Below are 19720 nucleotides of genomic sequence, written 5' to 3' on the forward strand. Positions count from 1 at the left end.
CTATGCTGACATTATAATTAAGAAAACGTACCAACACCTCTACTTTCTCAGAAGAAATTTGGCACGTCAGTTACAACTCTCACCAACATTTAGATGCACCATAGAAAGCATTCTTTCTGGTTGCATCACAGCTTGATATGGCTCCTGCTCTGCCCAAGACTGCAAGAAACTACAAAGGGTCGTGAGTGAAGCCCAATCCATCACGCAACCCAGCCTCCCATCCAATGACTGTCTACACTTCCCCTGGAAAAGCAGCCAGCATAATCAAGGACCCCCATGCACCCTGGACATAGATGTAGGTGCAAGAGAGTATCAGGAAAAAGATACTAAAGTCTGAAAACTCGTACCAACTGACTTAACAGCTTCTTTCCCACTGCCAGGCTTTTGAATGGACCTACTTCATACTAAACTGATCTTTCTCCACACCCTAGCTATGACGCTACATTTTGCACTCTTTCCTTTTCTTCTCTATGAACGGCATGCTTTCTACGTACAGCATACAAAAACAATACTTTTCACTGTATACTAATACATGTGACAATAACGAATCAAATAATGGCTTTATCAACCCCTCAAAAGTCCGAAGACCGAGTTTTGAAGTATCGAACAAGCCCGTATTTTACTAGCCCTTTCCAATTAAAATCTATATATGGTTTCCATGAGCATAACAAGTGCATTGTAGCAACTAATAGGATAGCCATTCCGCATGCAATTGTCAATACAGTACCTTAATGTGTTTGCCAGGGAGAAAGTGAAAAAAAATTGAATATTCTACAAAATTTAAGTTAGGACATGGACACTGAAATGTGATTTATCTATCATAGCTGTTAAAAAGGAACTTATTTCCATGGGGCATTTAAATGCTGTTAAGAGGAACATCAAAAAGCTTTTAAAATTAGGAACGATAACCAATACCTTGATCAAATAACATCTTTAAAATGGATAAAAACATGGAAAGGGAATTCCAGAGCTTTCAGCTAAGGGAACTGAAAGCATAGCCACCAACGGTCAAATAACCAAAATCAGGGATGCGCAGGAGGACCACAGAGATCTTGAAGGTTTAATCGGGCTTGAGGAGGCTAAACAAATAGGGACTAGCAAGACCAAAGAATTTGATTCACCTATTTAGGGTGAATCAAAAGGAGGTGGATTGTCAGTATGAAACACTGCATATCACCTACCTCCAAATAACATTTTGACTGTGCACAACTGCCACACGTGCACTGAACAAAACTAACTTTACTCTAGAAAAGTTAAAGTTTAGCAAAAATATCCCAATTAGTCAAGCTTTTTATTGCTGTACGGAATCCTATCAATCCAGGACCCAAGTCATCATTCATTAAAGATTTACTGTAGAAGATTAGTTTTTAGAATGAAGCTAATTTAAACTCATACACAGGCAGTGATTAAAACTGGGAAAGGTATAATGATCGCAATGTTGCTTTTTAAGGGACCAACAGCCAAGAATAAACTTGGCTTACATTTATGAGAATTCAATTGCATTTCATCATGTACAATAGAATCTATAAATGGGAAACCTTCCCTCATGCTCACTCAAGCAAAAAATTAATTCATATTAGTTTAGAGATTTGGCTATCACACGTGTGTGGGAACAATGCTAAATTCTTGGATGCAGTTACTGATTCATTCAAACTCCAAAGGCAACGTCAATGAAGAAACAAAATGTTCAAGAGTAACAGTGATCAGATATATAAAAATTCCCACCACAATCATAGAAATTTACTGCACAGAATGAGCCCATCCTGTCATGTCAACCAACAAGTGACCATCCAGCCTAATCCTACTTTCCATAAGACCATAAAACATAGGAACAGAATTAGACCACTTGGCCCATCAAATCTGCTCTGCCATTCAATCATGGCTGATATTTTTCTCAATCCCATTCTCCTGCCTTTTCACCATAATCCCTGACCCCCCCCCCCCCCCCTCCATCAAGAACCTACTATTTCTGTCTTAAAGACACTCAATGACCTTGCCTCCACAGCCTCCTGCAGCAAACAGTTCCACAGATTCACCACTCTGACTGAAGAAATTTCTCCTTATCTGTTTTAAAGGATTGTTCCCTTTAGCCCAAGATTGTACTCTCTGGTTCTACTTTTTCCTACTAGTGGAAACATCCTCTCCACATCCACTCTATCCAGGCCTCACAGTATCCTGTAAGTTTCAATAAGATTTTCCCCCTCATTCTTCTAAACTCCAACAAGTACAGACCCAGAATCCTCAACTGTTCCTTCCTCATATCACAAGCTCTTCATTCCAAGGATCATTCTTGTGAACTTCCTCTGGACCCTATCCAAGGCCAGCACATCCTTCCTTAGCTATGGGGGCCAAAACTGTCCTCAATACTCCAAATAGGGTCTGGCCAGAGCCTTACACAGCCTCAAAAGTACATCTTCAATCTCTCTTTACAACAATCTGAGGTCCATATCTAATTCAAGATGACGACTACCATCCCAGTACCCAAGAAAAACCCAGCAGCATGCCTTAATGACTATCAGCTGGTGGCTCTGATATCCATCATTATGTAGTGTTTATTTATTGTTCAGAAAAGTATGGATGTTAGGGAACTTAGGGAAATAAATAATGATGTCTTGAGGAGTATACATATTAGAGGTGGTGGTGCTGGAAGTCTTAAAGCACAAGATAGATAAATCCCCAGCACCTGATGAAGTGTATCCCAGGATATTGTGGGAGGGTAGGGAGGAAGTGGGTCGCCTAGCAGAAATATTTGAATCATTGATTGTCACAGGTGGGGTGCCTAAAGATTGGAGGGTGGCAAATGTTGTGCCTTTGTTTAAGAAGGGCTGCAGGGGGAGCCCAGGAACTACAGGCCAGTGAGCTTCAAATCTGCGGTGGGCAAGTTGTTGGAAAGTATTTTGAGGGGCAGGATCTACAGGCATTTAGAGATGCAGGGACTGATAAGGAACAGTTAGCATGTCTTTGTGAATGGAAAATCATGTCTCACAAATTTGATTCAGTTTTTTGAAGGGGTAACCAAGAAGGTGGATGAGGTCAGTGCAGTTGATGTTGTCTACATGGATTATAACAAGGCCTTTGACAAGGTACCACATGGTAGGTTGTTGCACAAGGTTAAATCTCATGGGATCCAGGGTGAAATAGCTAAATGGATACAAAATTGGCTTGATGACAGAAGAGGGAGGGTGATCATAGAAGGTTATTTTTCAAACTGGATGCCTGTTACCAGACAGTGTGCCTCAGGGATCAGTACTGGGTTCACTGTTATTTGTTATTTATATTGATGATTTGGATGAGAATATAGAAGGCACAGTTAGCAAGTTTGCAGATAACACCAAGATTGGTGGCATAGTGGACAGTGAAAAAGGTTCTCAGATTGCAAGGGGATCTTGATCAATTGGACCAGTGGACTGACGAATGGCAGACAGAATCTAATTGAGCTAAATGCAAGGTGACGCATTTTGGTTGAACGAACCAGGGCAGGACTTACTCAGTTAATGATAGAGCACTGGGGAGAGTTTCAGAACAAAGACGTAAGGATACATGTTCATAGTCCCTTGAATGTGGAGTCACAGGTGGACAGGGGTGGTGAAGGAGGCATTCAACATGCTTGATTTCATTGATCAGAACTCTGAATACAGGAGTTGGAACATCTTGAAGCTGTACAAGACATTGGTAAGGCTACACTTGGAATACTGTGTACAATTCTGGTCACCCTATTATAGGAAGGATATTAAACTAGAAAAAGAACGCAGAAAAATTTACTGGGATGCCACCAAGACTTGATGGTTTGAGTTAAAGGGAGAGGCTGGATAGACTGGGGTTTTTTTCTCTGGCGCGTAGAAAGTTGAGGGGTATAAAATAATGGGGGGGGGGGGTCCATAGGTCAGTTAGATGGTCAATATATTTTCCCAAAGGTAGGGGAATCTAAAACTAGAGGGCCTAGGTTTAAAGTGAGGGGAGATACACAAATGGGTCCAGTGGGCAATTTTTTCGCAGAGGACGGTGAGTGCCAGAGGTAGTAGTAGAGGTGGGTACAATTTTTGTCTTTTAGAAAGCATTTAGGCAGCTACATGGGTAAAATGGGTATAGAGCGATATAGGCCAAATGTGGGAACTGGGACTAGCTTCAGGGTTTTAAAAAAGGGCGGCATGGACAAGTTGGGCCAAAGACCTGTTTCCACACTGTAAACCTCTCTGACTCCAAATGCTTCAAAAAGCTAGTCATGGCACCAATCAATTCCAACCTCAGACTGCCTTGATCCACTGCAGTTTGCCTATTGCCATAACAGGTCCACAGCAAACACCATCTCCCTGGCCCTGCACTCAACGCTGGAACACCTCGATAACAAGAACTCCTACATCAGATTTCTATTTATTGACTATAGCTCAGCCTTCAACGCCATTATTCCCATAAAACTCATTTCCAAACTCCATAACTTGGGCTTTGGTGCCTCCCACTACGACTGGATCCTGAATTTCCTAACTCTCAAACCACATCCAGTAAGGATAGGCATCAACACCCCTCCACGGTCATCCTCAACACCAATGACCCACAAGACTGTGTTCTCAGCCCCTACTATACTCCTTATTTGCCTATGACTGTGTGGCCAAATTCCCCTCAAATTCAATTTTCAAGTTTGCTGACGATACCATCCTAGTGGGTCAGATCTCAAACAATGAGGAGACAGTACAGGAATGAGACAGAGAATCTGGTGAACTGATGCGCAACAATAATTTCTCCCTCAATGACAACCTCCTTCATTTTGTTGACACTGGCTCCAGGAAGCTTAAAGGAGAACATATCCCTATCTACATCAATGGGGACAAAGTAGAAAGGGTGAAGAGCTTCAAGTTTTTAGGTATCCAGATCACCAACCACCTGTCCTGGTCTCTCTGTGCCGAGACTATAGTTAAGAATGCCCATCAATGCCTCTACTTTCTCAGAAGACGAAGGAAATATGGCATGTCAGCTCTCATCAACTATTACAGATGCATTATAGAAAGCATTCTTTCTGGTTGTATCACAGCTTGGTATGGCTCCTGCTGTGCCCAAGACCACAAGGAACTACAAAATGTCATGAATGTAGCCCAATCCATCATGCAAACCAGTCTCCCATCCATTGACTGTCTACACTTTCCACTGCCTCAGCAAAGCAACCAGCATAATTAAGGACCCCACGCACACCAGACGTTCGCTTTTCCACTTTTTGTCGGAAAGAAGATAAAAGTCTGTGGTCACGTACCAACCAACGCACGAACAGCTTCTTCCCTGCTGCTGTCAGATTTTTGAATGGACTTACTTTGCATCAAGTTGATCTTTCTCAACACCCTAGCTACGACCGTAACGTTACATTCTGCACTCTCTCATTTCCTTCTCTATGAACAGTATGCTGTCTATATCGCATGCAAGAAACAATACTTTTCACCGTACATTAATATGTGACAATAAACAATAGTAAATCAAATCAAATCTCTGCTCGTATTCTAGCCCTCTAGACATAAATGCTAACATTGCACTTGCTTTCCTAACTGCCGAATGAACATACACGTTAACCATAAGAAAATCTTGAACAATGACTCCGAGTCCCTTTGTGTTTGATTTCCTAAGCATTTTCCCCATTTACAAATTAGTCTATGCCTCCATTCCTTCTTCCAAAGTACATAACCTCACACTTTTCCATATTGTATTCCACCCGCCACTTCTTTGCCCACTCTCCTAATCTGTCCAAGTCCTTCTGCAGTCCTCCACTTCCTCAATCCTACCTGTCCCTCCACATATCTTTGTACAATCTGCAAACTTAGCAACAGTGCCTTCAATTCCATCCTCCAAATCATTAATGTATATTGTGAAAAGTTGTGGTCCCAGCACTGGCCCGAGGTACATCACTCATCACTGGCTGCTATCCTGAAAACGACCCCTTTATCCCCACTCTGTCTTCTGCCAGTCAGCCAATCCTCTATCCATGCCAGGATCTTACCCTCAAGAATCATGGGCTCTTAACTTCTTTAACAGTCTCTTATGCGGCACCTTGTCAAAGGCCTTCTGGAAATCTAAATGAAAAAGAGAACCAGTGGACGTGATTTATCCAACTTCCTTGTTACTGCCACAAAGAGCCCTAACAGATTTGTCATACATGGCCTCCCCTTGACAAAATAGGACTGAGTCAGCACAGCTTTATCATGCATTTCCAAGTACTCTGCGATCTTATCCTTAATAATGTACTCTAAAATCAGGATAATGTGCCTATAATTTCCTGTCTGCTGCCTCCTTCCCTTCTTAAATAGGAGTGTTACATTAGCTACTTTCCAGTCTTCTGGTACCATCCCTGCCTCCAGTGATTCCTGAAAGATGACCACCAATGCCTCCACAATGTCCTCAGCTACTTCTTTTAGAATCTGGGGTGTAATCCAACTGGCCCAGATGATTTATCCACCTTCGGACCTTTCAATTTTCCCAGAACCTCTCCTTAGGTGATGGCCACTACACTCACCTGAACCCCCAGATACTCGGAGTTCTGGCATCCCACTGGTGTCTTCCACTGTGAAGACTGATGCAAAGTAGCTCTTAGAACTCCAGCTTTTAGTCAAACTTTTCCAGTACTTCCAAGTTCATATCTAAACACCTCTATCACTTTTTGTGCAGCGAGTTTCAGATCCCGATTGTACTCCGGGTGAAAAGCTTTTCCCCTCGAATCCCCTCTAAACCCATGCTGCTCGGTTATGGATCCTTCAACCAAGGCGAACAGGGTGTTTCTACGCATTCTAAATCGGACCATTCATACACTCCAAATTAGTCTCCTCTCAGCTCCAAAGAAAACAATCTTGGCCTATCCAATCTTTCTCATACCTAACGTGTCCAGTCAATATCCTTAAATCTCCTCTGTACCTTCTGTGCAGCTACGTCTTTTCTATAAACCGGTGACCAGAACTACAGGCAGTAATCCAGCTGTAGCCTAACCACTGTTTATACAGTTTCAGCATAACTTCCCACCTCAGCTAATAAAAGTACCCTACATGTACTCTTGCTCACCTTATCTACTTGTCCAGCCATTTAAGTTGGATCTGAAACTCAGGTTTTTAATTTCAATTGATGATAACACCTGGCTTATAGTTGAACTGTGCAATGCAGAAGACAATGTAGCCAATGTCATAGTGCGTGTGCACACAGCTATGAACGGTAGAATATTATAACAGTTTGTAAATTTATAAAGTTTTGCTGACCACCAGCATTACAAATACCGAGATGGGGGTGATTCTCCGACCATGCTGTGCCTGGCACAGATCTTGGAGAATATGGCCTAAGATTATTTCTAGCGCCAAATAGTTTGAGATGCTTCTGGCCCTTTTCTAATGGCACGAACCAGATTGTGCCCATAAAGGGCAGAAGCTTTATTTGTACATTTAAAGTAGCATTTAAATGTACAGACTGTCAAGTCCAAGAACAATTCTTCAGCCTGAGTCTGACATGACAATATTGAGCGGGTCACCCTTGCAAACTGGTGCTCTGAAGCCATGCTCACTAGGGTATTTAGGCCCCACCACCCAGTACTAATGCAAAACTCACAACCCTCCAAAAAGAGTGACTGAGTGTGGGAGAATTGCAGTGCAGAGTACACCTAAGACACCGGTGCAGATCACTCCATTATTTTCGCCACAGGATTTCTGACCAGGGCTCACATGAAATTCAGTCCCAGTTTAAACTCATACATTCAGCCGATATTTCTGTAAGTTCAAATATCCATATTTATAAGGGAAACTGCCTACATAACTTGTTATAACATTGGTATGAGGGTGTAATTACAGCGCAAGTAATAATAGAAATTTCGATCATGAAATGTCAAAATAGGAATTTACAGCACTAACTTTAGAGCCACACAAAACTTACATTAAAAAGGCAGAACGTCAAGCAAAATTTTGACCGAACAGAATTTTATCTGGAATACAAGCTAAAAGAGTGGAAAACCAAAAAATATTAAAACAAACTCAAGAACTTAAGCAATGCATACTAAATACAAAAATAGCAAGACAAAATCTACATAAACAATAGAGCAACTGAAATTCATATTACCTACATACAACACAACAGCTGAAAGTTTACCAAGTATTAAACTCAGACATATTCTAAACCCAAGTTCTAACCCCTTCTGCATTTATTCAAATTATTGCGCTGATTCAATATCTTATGCCATTTTTAAATGTATAGTTTATCTACAAATATGTCACATTAATTTTAGTTTATCAATGTGTTCTATCAGTGTATTATTTTCCACCTTTCAAGAGGCAGCAGGATGTAGGAACTATAAACTAGAATTCAGAATGTGTTAACCCAGCACACATTTGTACAAGGGCAAAAGCAAATCCTTCTCACTGGTGACAGCCAAATGGCAAAAACAAAATTTAAAGATTCGAGAAGTAAACAGAACTTACTGTGAGTACAGTATCAAGTTAGAAATCATCTTGCCTGGCAGCAGAGAAACATGAACACTTTGGCACTGAAGCACAAAAAGGGAATTTTGTGAGTGCCAATTAAAAGCTCCTGGAGGGCAGAAAAGAATGGCAAAGACAAAGCTAAAGGAATGAAACAGTACAAGAACAAAAAAAGCATACAAGCTTCAGACTGAAAAATGCAGACATGAGGCAGATGAAAAGGAGCAGCAACACTCGTATGCAGTTGAACAAGCTAAGACACACTTAGTAATCGAGACCCAAGTGAGTGAACAATTAATTCAATTCATATATTAAATAAATTAAATTTGATAAATTTCTAAATTTTAAGGAAGGTGATAAACAATTTCTTAAGGAACTCTAATAGGACCATTTAGACCATCCAAAAGGTGATGGAGAGCACCAGAGCGCATGAAGAAAAAGGCTAGTATTAGCATACTTGATGGACTACAGGGATCATAATCCTTGTGGCTCTGGACATAGAGTTAAAAAATTTAAAAGGCTGTAATGAATGAATTGTCTATCAAAAATAGAAAGCGTATGGAAATTGTTTGGAGTGAGAAAAATAAACTTGAAGAAACTGCATGAGATAATGTTAAGAGATCATTTTTCTGAAAGATTGTACTTAACCAAGAAGTGATTCAAGTCAGTTCATTGAACTGGCTAGCCAATTCAGCCTTACAGGCACCACAGTGAACCCAGTATGGATAGAACAGATGACCCACAGAGATGGGTCATTACCTTCCCTGATGATTCTTGGAGAAACAGTTAAAATAACTGGGTAGTCATCCAGGTAACCTGTTGAGAATGCAGATTCAGCTGTAGAAAGTTCTGACCTGAACTTTTCTACAACCCCCAGACAGACAGAGGAAAGGAACACCTCATTTACTGATCAGATACAAAGACATAGTTTTCATGTCAATGCCAGTTAAACTCAGCACTGATGACATTTGCGCAAAGATGAAAATACAAGAGATTACCACCAGTGTAAAGAAGATGACACAAGAGGTTTGGTGTCAACCATTTCAACAGCAACAACCTCCAAATCATTTGACTTATTAATTATTGCTCACATTAAAGTTGCTGGGGGACGTTCAATTTGAGAGAACTAATGTTACGCATTTGTATTAATTCTTATTGCCTTACTGAGCTCTGCTATATTAACGTATCCATTACAAATAATGTTCCAAGTCCCCAGCACAGAAAACAGGCAAAGCAGCAAGCCAAGTAAGAGAACACACACCTGTAAATCAAGCTTCATTGTTTTAAATCCTTTTTGTTCCCTAGCATCATTTTCCAATATACAACACTTACCTAGAAAAAGAAAGTGGACAAGTTCCAGACAGAGAAAAAAGTACCTCAAGTTACTGTAGGAGAAAGTGCTGAAATTCAGTTCTATTTTTTATGAACAGGTCTTCTTCAGGTGGTTTTGATTCTTGACACCTGATTTTGCACATTTTCTAGCAAAGTATAATTCTGTCTTGGAGGCCACTTTCTTCTGGAAAGGTTAGACAGAATTGAAGTGCAAAAATACAAATAATTATATGGACTTCAATACAACTTTGCAAGTTAAAATATGTGGGTGCAAAATCTTCCCATCAAAATAATGCGCTGAAAAATTTCAAGCAAATATTAAGTGCCTGTCCACTATCACGGCCAACAGAAATTTCTAGTTGATAATGCCTCAAGTGGTCAGAAAGATTTATTTCCTCTGCTGGAAAAGTGAATTACACAGTGCAATTAAAAAGTCAAAGTAGAGAAAGAAAAATTGTTCCCAAGAACAAGCACGGAGCTTGAATCTTGCAGTCACTTGCACCGGACTACCTCTAGTCTGAGGTGGCAATTATATCCTTAATATTGATTATTCACGTCCCTCATTACTGTGATAATAGTTACACCACACAAAGAAAGCAACCTCAATCTTGCATTCAAGAGTGAAAAGCTAGGTTACAGCTGTTTATGTTATACACAACCTCTTCAGAGCCTAGTGGTAAATGAAACCACCTGTAGCTGCAACTCTCAGAAACCTTAAGTTCACAAACATTTACACTTCAATCTTCTCCAGTGGAAGAAATAATTAAATTATTAGTCATCAGTTGAGCCCACTGACTAATTCTAGTTTATTTAAAACTACAACCCTAGAAAATAAGGATTCATGTTAAATTTGCTGGGGGCATTCAATTGGAGGGAAAAATATTATGCATTTATATTAGTTTTTATTGCTTTATTGAGCTCTGCTATATTAACGTATCCATTGGAAATTATGTCATAAGTTGTCAGCACAGTATAAGTCACAGAATTGGTAGCTGTGGTAATATTGTGACATAGTAATTTTAGCATCCAGTTACATAGATTATGTCAAACTTTTAAAAGTGTGGCTAAGCAGGAAATATTCACAAATACTATAGTTAAGCTTGTCCCCCACAATGAAAAAAATACAAGAGTAAAATATATTCTCAAATAGCACTCAACCACAAAAGTTAAATAACTTGGGGAAATAAGGAGTTACTAGTTCAAGTTTGAATGATAACAGGATTTAATGGCCATGTTCACTGGCTAGGCACCACTTTGGTTTTATCTTTAATTGTTAAATTCTGATTAAAAGTTCAATCCAGCCTCTATTATCTTATAAAAGGAAGAGGACATACTTAAAAGAAAAAGAATTCTTCCTTTCCAGACTTGCTGAGAAAGCTGTTTGTTTCTAACGAGATGAAAACATGAAGTAATAATTTTCTCTTGCATTGTAAGGTTAGCTGATGTCAAGCTGGATGCATTAACTCCAAAACCAATTTTAATTATCAACCAAAAGATCATACACAGGATTTTAATTATCAATTGAAAAGAATGTACATGTATGGAAAGAAAAAAAACTGCAGTATACAAAAATTATTTCTATTTTAAAAAAAACAGAAAAAATAGAATAGTAATGTAAAAACAAAGTGGAGGATGAATACAAGGTATACACAGCACAGATATCCGAAATCTCACTTTGACACATCAACCACACTATTCTAGTTTTGCAGTAAAGTCTGCAGCCTCAACTTTCTCTGTTACTGATCAAATTGAAAAAAATCATTGATTTATTAAATATTTTGAAAGCAGAGCACTGAACAGAACTTCTCAGAGAAGAAGAGGAGACATCAAGAAAAACAGAAGTAAACAGATAGAAGAAGCTACAGTACCACTTTGTTAAATATGTGAAATACTTATGGTATTAATAAAGAACAATCAAGTTAACAGTTAGAATGGTCCAAACACAACATAAACCAGCATTTGCAATAAATTCACACTGAAAACCTGAGCACATCCCACAGCACCCAATAAAGATTTACATTTATATAGCACCTTTCAGGAACACAAGATATCCAAAAATGCTTTACTGCCAAAGTTCTTTTTAAAGTGTAGTTAGTTGTAACGTAGGAAACAGGGCAGTCAATTGGCACATAGCAATCTCCCACAAACAATGACCACATAATCTGTTTCTGTAATGTTGATAGAGAGGAAAGTATTGATCTGGGCATCTCTCCTGCTCTTCAGTGTCACGAGATCTTGAACATTCACCCAAAAAAAAAAATCAGATGGACTTGTGTCTCATCTGAAAGACAACACCTGTTAGTACACCACTAAAACGTCAGCCTAGACTTTTATGCTCAGGTCCTAGAATGGGTCTTGAATGGTTAACAACTAACATGGCAGCTGACTAAGTACATGTTCCAGCAACTGTCACACTGACCTAGCCATTTTTTAGATCCAAAGTCATAAACACAAAAGGGGGAACAAAGTACCTCAGCCTGTCTAGCTTCTACCCAATAATAAAGCTTGACAACCAATTCCTTTAAAGAAAATATCCTAATAGTTCAGGATAGCATTTTAAAGAGTCAAGTCTCATCACTGTTAATTTTGAACACGAGAATGAAAATAGATATATTGCTACACTGTCCCTCAAATCCCTTTCCATTAAAACTTGGGAGAAGTGCTTGTTGTCTTAATTCCTTAAGAACACAAATTTCTCTAATCCTCCCCTGAAAGCACCAATTCATATTGGAGCACAAATGCACAGTTGCCACATCCTTCTGATAAGTCAAGTGGTATACATATCCACAAGCCAAATAAATGTTGACAGGATGTTGAACAGGGCAAGAAGGAATTGTAGTTCAGCCCAATTTTAACATGGGATAATTGAAGAGGGAAGAACCAAAGTAATTTGACCCAATTTCCACCTCTATAATTCAAGGGCGCCAAGGCCAAATGCAGCAGCTTCAGTCAAGATCATCAAGTTCAATCTCTTGTTTGCTGAGGTCAACAATTATACAGTACATTTAAATCGGGAAAGATCCCAAGCCATTGCTACTTTCATATGACAGAAAAACCTTATAATTGGATGTCCAATTCAGCTTCCATTTAATGGACGCTTGTGATGCCAAGTGGAGAAATGAGGCACCTCTTGCATCAGATTTCACCAGGGCAGGTTGCTATGTTCCAAGGACTGGATCTCATGGCCACAATTGCACATACCAGGACATTTAAGCTGCAAGAAGCTGAGCTTTGAAGTTCAGGTGTGCCCTAAATAGGATATCCAAGTTTAACATGGTCTGGTTCAGCCTGAGCAAGCGGACAACAGAATTAATGGGAGGGGAAGGAAAGAAATCGCTGGAGGGAGCCAAGTTTATGGTGAGGCCTGAAAACAACTTCAGTCCTCTTGACATTTAATACTGAATATTGAACAGATCCCACTTGTAAATTGCCAGTTGTGGATTCAAGTCTCATTCCAGAAAACTGAGCACAAAAATCTAAGCTGACACGACAGTGCAGTACTGCACTCTCAGAGATGCAACATTTTGGATGAGACATGGGACCCCTTCTACTTTCTCAGGTGAATGTAAAACACCATGACACCATTTAAGAAGATCAGGCTAAGGTAGCCCAAACATTCTGCTCAATATTTATTCCCCAAAATCAACAATACAGGAACAGATGATATGGTCATTATCACATTGTTTGTGGGAGCTTGTGTGCAAATTGGCTGTCATGTTTCCTACAAAACAACAATTAATTGGCTTTAAAAGCAAAGTCTTGGAAATTTTTTTTTTTAAACTGCAAATCTTAGTATTGTATATAATCAACAGAGACTAGCAAAACAGCATTACATGCCCCTTTAACATGATGGTAATTTTGGTATTGTTAGTCTGACATTTGGATTTTCCACCCTCTAGCCACAAAGAGAGGCAGTCCAGAAATACCTAACTGATCCAAAAACAGAACTTAAAACACAAATGCTTTATTCCCATCATACTGTACACTTATATTTTGTTTAAAAAGTGTGGTTAGAACTGCTACCTCACAGCGCCAGGGGCCCAGATTTAATTCTGGGTGACTGGCTGTGTGAAGTTTGAACATTCTCCCCATGTCTACGTGGGTTACCTCCAGATGCTCCAGTTTCTTCCCACAGTGCAAAGGTGTGCAGGTAGCTGGACTGGCCATGCTGAATTGCCTTGCATGTCAGGGGGATTAGCAAGGTAAATGTGGCGTTACAGGGATGGGATCTGGTTGGGATTGTTGTCAGTGCCGCCTCAATGGGCCGAAGGACCTCCTTCTGCATTGCAGGAATTCTATTAAAAGGTCACCCAAAACTGTCAAATTAAGTTGCAACAAAGACCCATTCCCCTCTGCTTGCTGACCTACACTGCAAGTCAAGCAATATTTGATTTTCAAAGCCCACTACCTCAGCTCTTCCTAGCTCAGTAATCTTCTCCATCTCCACAATCCTCCAAGATACCAGCACTCCTCCAGTTCTAACTTCTTGTGCTCTCTAAATTTGGCACTGATGCCTTCATCTGTCAAGACCCAAGCTCTGAAGTACTCTGCTTCCATTTAACTTTCTTATTTTCTGGCATTCCTCAAAACCTACCTCTTCGGCCAAACATTTACTCATCTGACCTAACATCTTTTTATAGCTCAGCTTGAGGTACTTTGGGACGTTCCATTTTTTTTAAATGTTGAGAAGAAATGCAAATTAATTTTCCCATTAAAAATGTCGGCCCATTTGTCTTATTGCTAAAAGCACTGGCAGTGCGGGACTTAACCTCCATCAACAGAGGTACGGGCAATTCTGCTTTTCGCTGACATTCTGCATGTTAATTTAATGCCGGGAGGTAGACAGTTAATTTTTGTGACCAGGGTAGTGGCATCACTGAATGAACACGCTGAAAGATGTATTCCACCGTGACGCTTCTACGCATAACACACTCTATCCTCGCAGCCCCATGGGAAAGAAACTACGCCAGTTCATTGACTGAATCTTCCATCAGAAAGTATTTTGCTTCGATATTCATCGCTTAGAAAAATGTGGCAATAAAATTCGAACAAACAAAATAATCAGATTGGCCAAATTGTCCGACGCTGTGAAGCAAGTCATCTAACACGTCAGATCAATTTAAAGAGACAGGAAAGCGTATTTGTTTGCGACCGGGACGAGATGTTGAACTCTTACGGTTCTCAGTTATTGCGGCTATTTTTTTTTCATGTATCAGTTGTTTCCGCAGAAAACAGACATAAAACTTTCTGAAAGTGTTTCCCCACAATGAGTTTCAATCACTGCGTCAGATAAAGTCAGAACTCCGCCACATCACAACAAACAGCCCACACAGGGATTTCTGCAGAAAGTCAATTATTACTCACAGCTGGAAGCAAGTACAGAAATGCCGTCATTTTAAAAAGAAGAGAAAAATATTTTCATAAATGACGACAATCATCAAGATTTATAAAACCAGTTCCTGAAACCCTTCCATGTACTCATCACTTAAGTTCAGAGGTGCAGTGTCAACCACTGAAGAACGTGGATTTGCCCAAGCCATTGGTAAATCATTTACTTTAAAGCTGTCACATCTGATAAAACTAGAAAGACACACAAAGAGAAATAAATTCTCGCTACTTCACCATGCACGGTGTGTCGCTACGCAAAAATATACATCAACAAAAGCAACAACCTCTGCACACCATCTGCAATGGCATATACAATTTTAAACCCGTCCAAAAACACGCTCGTACTCACCTCGACGTGAAATTTTCTAAGTGGGAGTATTTTGCAAGGGGGGGGGGGTGAGGAGTTTACACCACATTCCCCAGAAACTACACCCCCCTCCCTCACCACCCCACCCCCTCAGCCATGATCGTGCATGCCCATCACCAGTCTGCCTGCCATTTACAAGAATGTCATGGCAGCTCAACATGTATTTTAAACGATCAGGATTGTACACAACAGGATTGGAGCCGGGGTACATTATATAACCATCCTATTAACAAAACAAGAAAATGGAACCGAATGCAGCCCAACCAGGGTGACACGAAAAATCAACAAGTCTGGATTCAACCAGTATTTAATTATTTCCAGACGCAAATCACCAGTGCAGACCGCCCCCCCCCCAAAAAAAAGACAACACACAAATCAAAAAACAGGCAAGAGAAAGAACCGGGCGCTCACCGTGTGGACGTCCCTTTCCGTACATCACAAATGCTGCATTTGAAAGCTTCCGCACTGTTCCTGAAGGTGCAGACACTACAGTCCCAAAAGCCGTCCTCCGAGCCAGGTTTGGCTTGCCTCTTTGGCCTTGAAAAGCTGCAATAAAAACAAAAGGAAGGGGGGGGGTACAGCATTAGAGATCTGTATATACACACACACAGAGAGACAGACTCCGACATTACAGACACACGAGCGCCGCTCGCCTCCTTCCATCGCCGCCGCGTTAAAAACAAAATCGCCCCATTTCTTTTCGCCTTCTTTTCTTCCAGCCGGCGTTACTGCTGTTTTCCCTTCTCCCCTGTACACAGACACACACAGCTCCGGCCGCCATAGCCGCCCGGCGCAGGCCACCGCCACTCGGCCGGGGAGCAGACAGCAGACAATCCCGCCGCCGCCGCCGCCACCATTTAAAGGTCTTTCCCTCAGCCGCCCAGCTCCAGCTCTCTCTCTCTCACCTGTTCGGGCTCTTCTTGTCCCCCATGCCGCCTGGGAGTTCGGTTATACGAGGCAGGGTAGCTGAGAAGGGGGAGCTGGATCGAGCCCCGAAGCAGCGCCTCTCGGTTGGGGAGGGAAGGGGGAAGTTGGGGAAGGGGGGAGGGGGGAACGGGGTGAAGCCGGAGCCGAGCCGGATTCCGGAGCCCGGGCGAAACGAAGCAGCGTCCGTCTGTGGCTCGAGCGCTAGACTCGAGAGCGGCACGTGACCCAGCAACCGCCAATCATCCGAGCAGCAATTTAAATTAGCAGAGAGAGGGGCAGGGGAGTGAGAGGAGGAGGAAAAGGGGAGAGAGGAGGTAGAGAGAGGGGAAAGAGGAAATGGGGAGAGAGAAGATAAGGGGTATCAGGAAAAGGGGAGAAAGGAGAGAGAGGGGAATGAGGAAAAGGAGAGAGGAGGATAGAGGGAGGGGAATGAGGAAAAGGGGAGAGGAGGGTAGAGAGAGGGGAATGAGGAAAAGGGGAGAGGAGGGTAGAGAGAGGGGAATGAGGAAAAGGGGAGAGGAGGGTAGGGAGAGGGGAATGAGGAAAAAGGGGAGAGAGAGGAGAGGAGGATAGAGAGAAGGGAATGAGGAAAAAGGGAGAGAGAGGAGAGGAGGATAGAGAGAAGGGAATGAGGAAAAAGGGAGAGAGAGAGGAGAGGAGGATAGAGAGAGGGGAATGAGGAAAAGGGGAGAGAGAGAGGAGAGGAGGATAGAGAGAGGGGAATGAGGAAAAGGGGAGAGAAAGGAGAGGAGGACAGAGAGAAGGGAATGAGGAAAAGGGGAGAGAGAGAGGAGAGGAGGATAGAGAGAAGGGAATGAGGAAAAGGGGAGAGAGAGAGGAGAGGAGGACAGAGAGAAGGGAATGAGGAAAAGGGGAGAGAGAGAGGAGAGGAGGATAGAGAGAAGGGAATGAGGAAAAGGGGAGAGAGAGAGGAGAGGAGGATAGAGAGAAGGGAATGAGGAAAAGGGGAGAGAGGGGAATGAGGAAAAGGAGAGAGAGGGGAGAGGAGGATAGAGAGAGGGGAATGGAAAAGGGGAGAGGGGAATGGAAAAGGGGAGAGGCGAATGAGGAAAAGGGGAGAGAGAGAGAGAGACAGGAGGATAGAGAGAGGAGAATAGAGAGAGGGGAATGAGGAAAAGGGGAGAGAGAGAGGAGGAAAAGGAGAGAGAGAGGAGGATAGAGAGATGAGGATGAGGAAAGGGGGAGGGGAGAGAGGAGGGAGGAGGAAGAGGGAAAGGGAGAGAGGAGAGGAGGATAGAGAGAGGGAATGAGGAAGGGGAGAGAGGAGGATAGAGAGAGGGCAATGAGAGAAAGGGGAGAGAGAGGAGGATAGAGAGAGGGAATGAGGAAAAGGGGATAGAGAGAGAGTAGGATAGAAAGAGGGGGGAAGAGAATAGAGAGAGTGAGAAAAAAAGGATAGGGAGAAGGGAGTGAGGAAGGAAGGATAGAGACAGAGAGCAGGGGGAATGAGGAAAGAAGGATAGAGAGAGCCAAGGGGGAGTGAGAAAACAAGGGTAGAGGAGGAGAGAGAGAGGAGAGGGAAGTGAGTAAAGGAGGACAGAAGGACAATAGCAGAGGGGAAGGGTGTGAGAAGAGGGAGGACAGAGAGGGGTGGGGGGGGAAGGACAGAGAGGGGGTGTGGGGGGGAAAGGGGGACAGAGAGGGGTGGGGGGGGAAAGGACAGAGAGGGGTGGGGGGGAAGGACAGAGAGGGGTGGGGGGGGGGGGAAGGACAGAGAGGGGTGGGGGGGGGGAAGGACAGGAGGGGGGGGGGGGAAGGACAGAGAGGGGTGGGGGGGGGGAAGGACAGAGAGGGGTGGGGGGGAAAAGGGGGAAGGACAGAGAGGGGTGGGGGGGGGGAAGGACAGAGAGGGGTGGGGGGGGGGGGAAGGACAGAGAGGGGTGGGGGGGGGAAGGACAGAGAGGGGTGGGGGGGGGGAAGGACAGAGAGGGGTGGGGGGGGAGAGGACAGAGAGGGGTGGGGGGGGGAGGACAGAGAGGGGTGGGGGGGAAGGACAGAGAGGGGTGGGGGGGGAAGGACAGAGAGGGTGGGGGGGGTGGGGGGGGGGGAAGGACAGAGAGGGGTGGGGGGGGGAAGGACAGAGAGGGGTGGGGGGGGGGAAGGACAGAGAGGGGTGGGGGGGGAGAGGACAGAGAGGGGTGGGGGGGGGGAGGACAGAGAGGGGTGGGGGGGGGGGACAGAGAGGGGTGGGGGGGGAAGGACAGAGAGGGGTGGGGGGGGAAGGACAGAGAGGGGTGGGGGGGGGGACAGCGAGGGGGGGGGGAGGACGGAGCGAGGGGTGGGGGGAGGACGGAGTGGGGAGGACGGTGTGAGGGATAGGGGTGGGGGAGGACAGAGTGAGGGATAGGGGTGGGGGAGGATGGAGTGAGGGATAGGGGTGGGGGAGGGACGGAGGGGGGAGGACGGAGGGGGAGGACGGAGGGGGGAGGGGGGAGTGGGGAGTGGGGGGTGGTGGAGTGGGGAGGGGGAGTGGGGGAGTGGGGGGTGGTGGAGGGGGAGTGGGGGGTGGTGGAGTGGGGAGGACGGAGTGGGGGGGGAGTGGGGAGGACGGGGTGGGGGAGTGGGGAGGACGGAATGGGGGTGGGGGAGTGGGGAGGAGGGGGGGTGGGGGAGTGGGGAGGACGGAGTGGGGGAGGGGGGGTGGGGGAGTGGGGAGGACGGAGTGGGGGAGGGGGGAGTGGGGAGGACGGAGTGGGGGAGGGGGAGTGGGGAGGACGGAGTGGGGGGTGGGGAGGACGGAGTGGGGGGTGGGGGGGAGTGGGGAGGACGGAGGGGGATGGGGGAGTGGGAGGACGGAGTGGGGAGGACGGAGTGGGGGTGGGGGAGTGGGGAGGACGGAGTGGGGGGTGGGGGAGTGGGGAGGACGGAGTGGGGGGTGGGGGAGTGGGGAGGACGGAGTGGGGGGTGGGGGAGTGGGGAGGACGGAGTGGGGAGGACGGAGTGGGGGGTGGGGGAGTGGGGAGGACGGGGTGGGGGAGTGGGGAGGACGGGGTGGGGAGTGGGGAGGACGGGGTGGGGGAGTGGGGAGGACGGGGTGGGGGAGTGGGGAGGACGGAATGGGGGAGTGGGGAGGACGGAATGGGGGGTGGGGGAGTGGGGAGGACGGAATGGGGGGTGGGGGAGTGGGGAGGACGGGTGGGGGAGTGGGGAGGACGGGGTGGGGGAGTGGGGAGGACGGGGTGGGGGGTGGGGAGGACGGAATGGGGGGTGGGGGAGTGGGGAGGACGGAATGGGGGGTGGGGGAGTGGGGGACGGAATG

The 19720-nt window shown here is 44.5% G+C and overlaps 1 protein-coding gene across 1 annotated transcript in view; it reads right to left on the bottom strand.

Annotated features, from left to right (window-relative positions):
* rybpb (RING1 and YY1 binding protein b) overlaps nucleotides 1-16555 on the bottom strand; it is a 107993-nt gene extending 91438 nt beyond the window's left edge. The window contains exons 1-2 of the mRNA XM_080183622.1: nucleotides 16419-16555; nucleotides 15925-16059 (exon numbers count right to left, since the gene is read on the bottom strand). Coding sequence (XP_080039748.1) covers nucleotides 15925-16059; nucleotides 16419-16444 — 161 coding nt within the window. The 5' untranslated portion in view covers nucleotides 16445-16555. The remainder of the gene's footprint in view (nucleotides 1-15924; nucleotides 16060-16418) is intronic.
* Between the last annotated feature and the right edge of the window lie 3165 nt (nucleotides 16556-19720).

This window comes from Carcharhinus amblyrhynchos, chromosome 3 (assembly GCF_965287045.1).
Source record: "Carcharhinus amblyrhynchos chromosome 3, sCarAmb.v2.hapA, whole genome shotgun sequence".
Taxonomy (NCBI): Eukaryota; Metazoa; Chordata; class Chondrichthyes; order Carcharhiniformes; family Carcharhinidae; genus Carcharhinus; species Carcharhinus amblyrhynchos.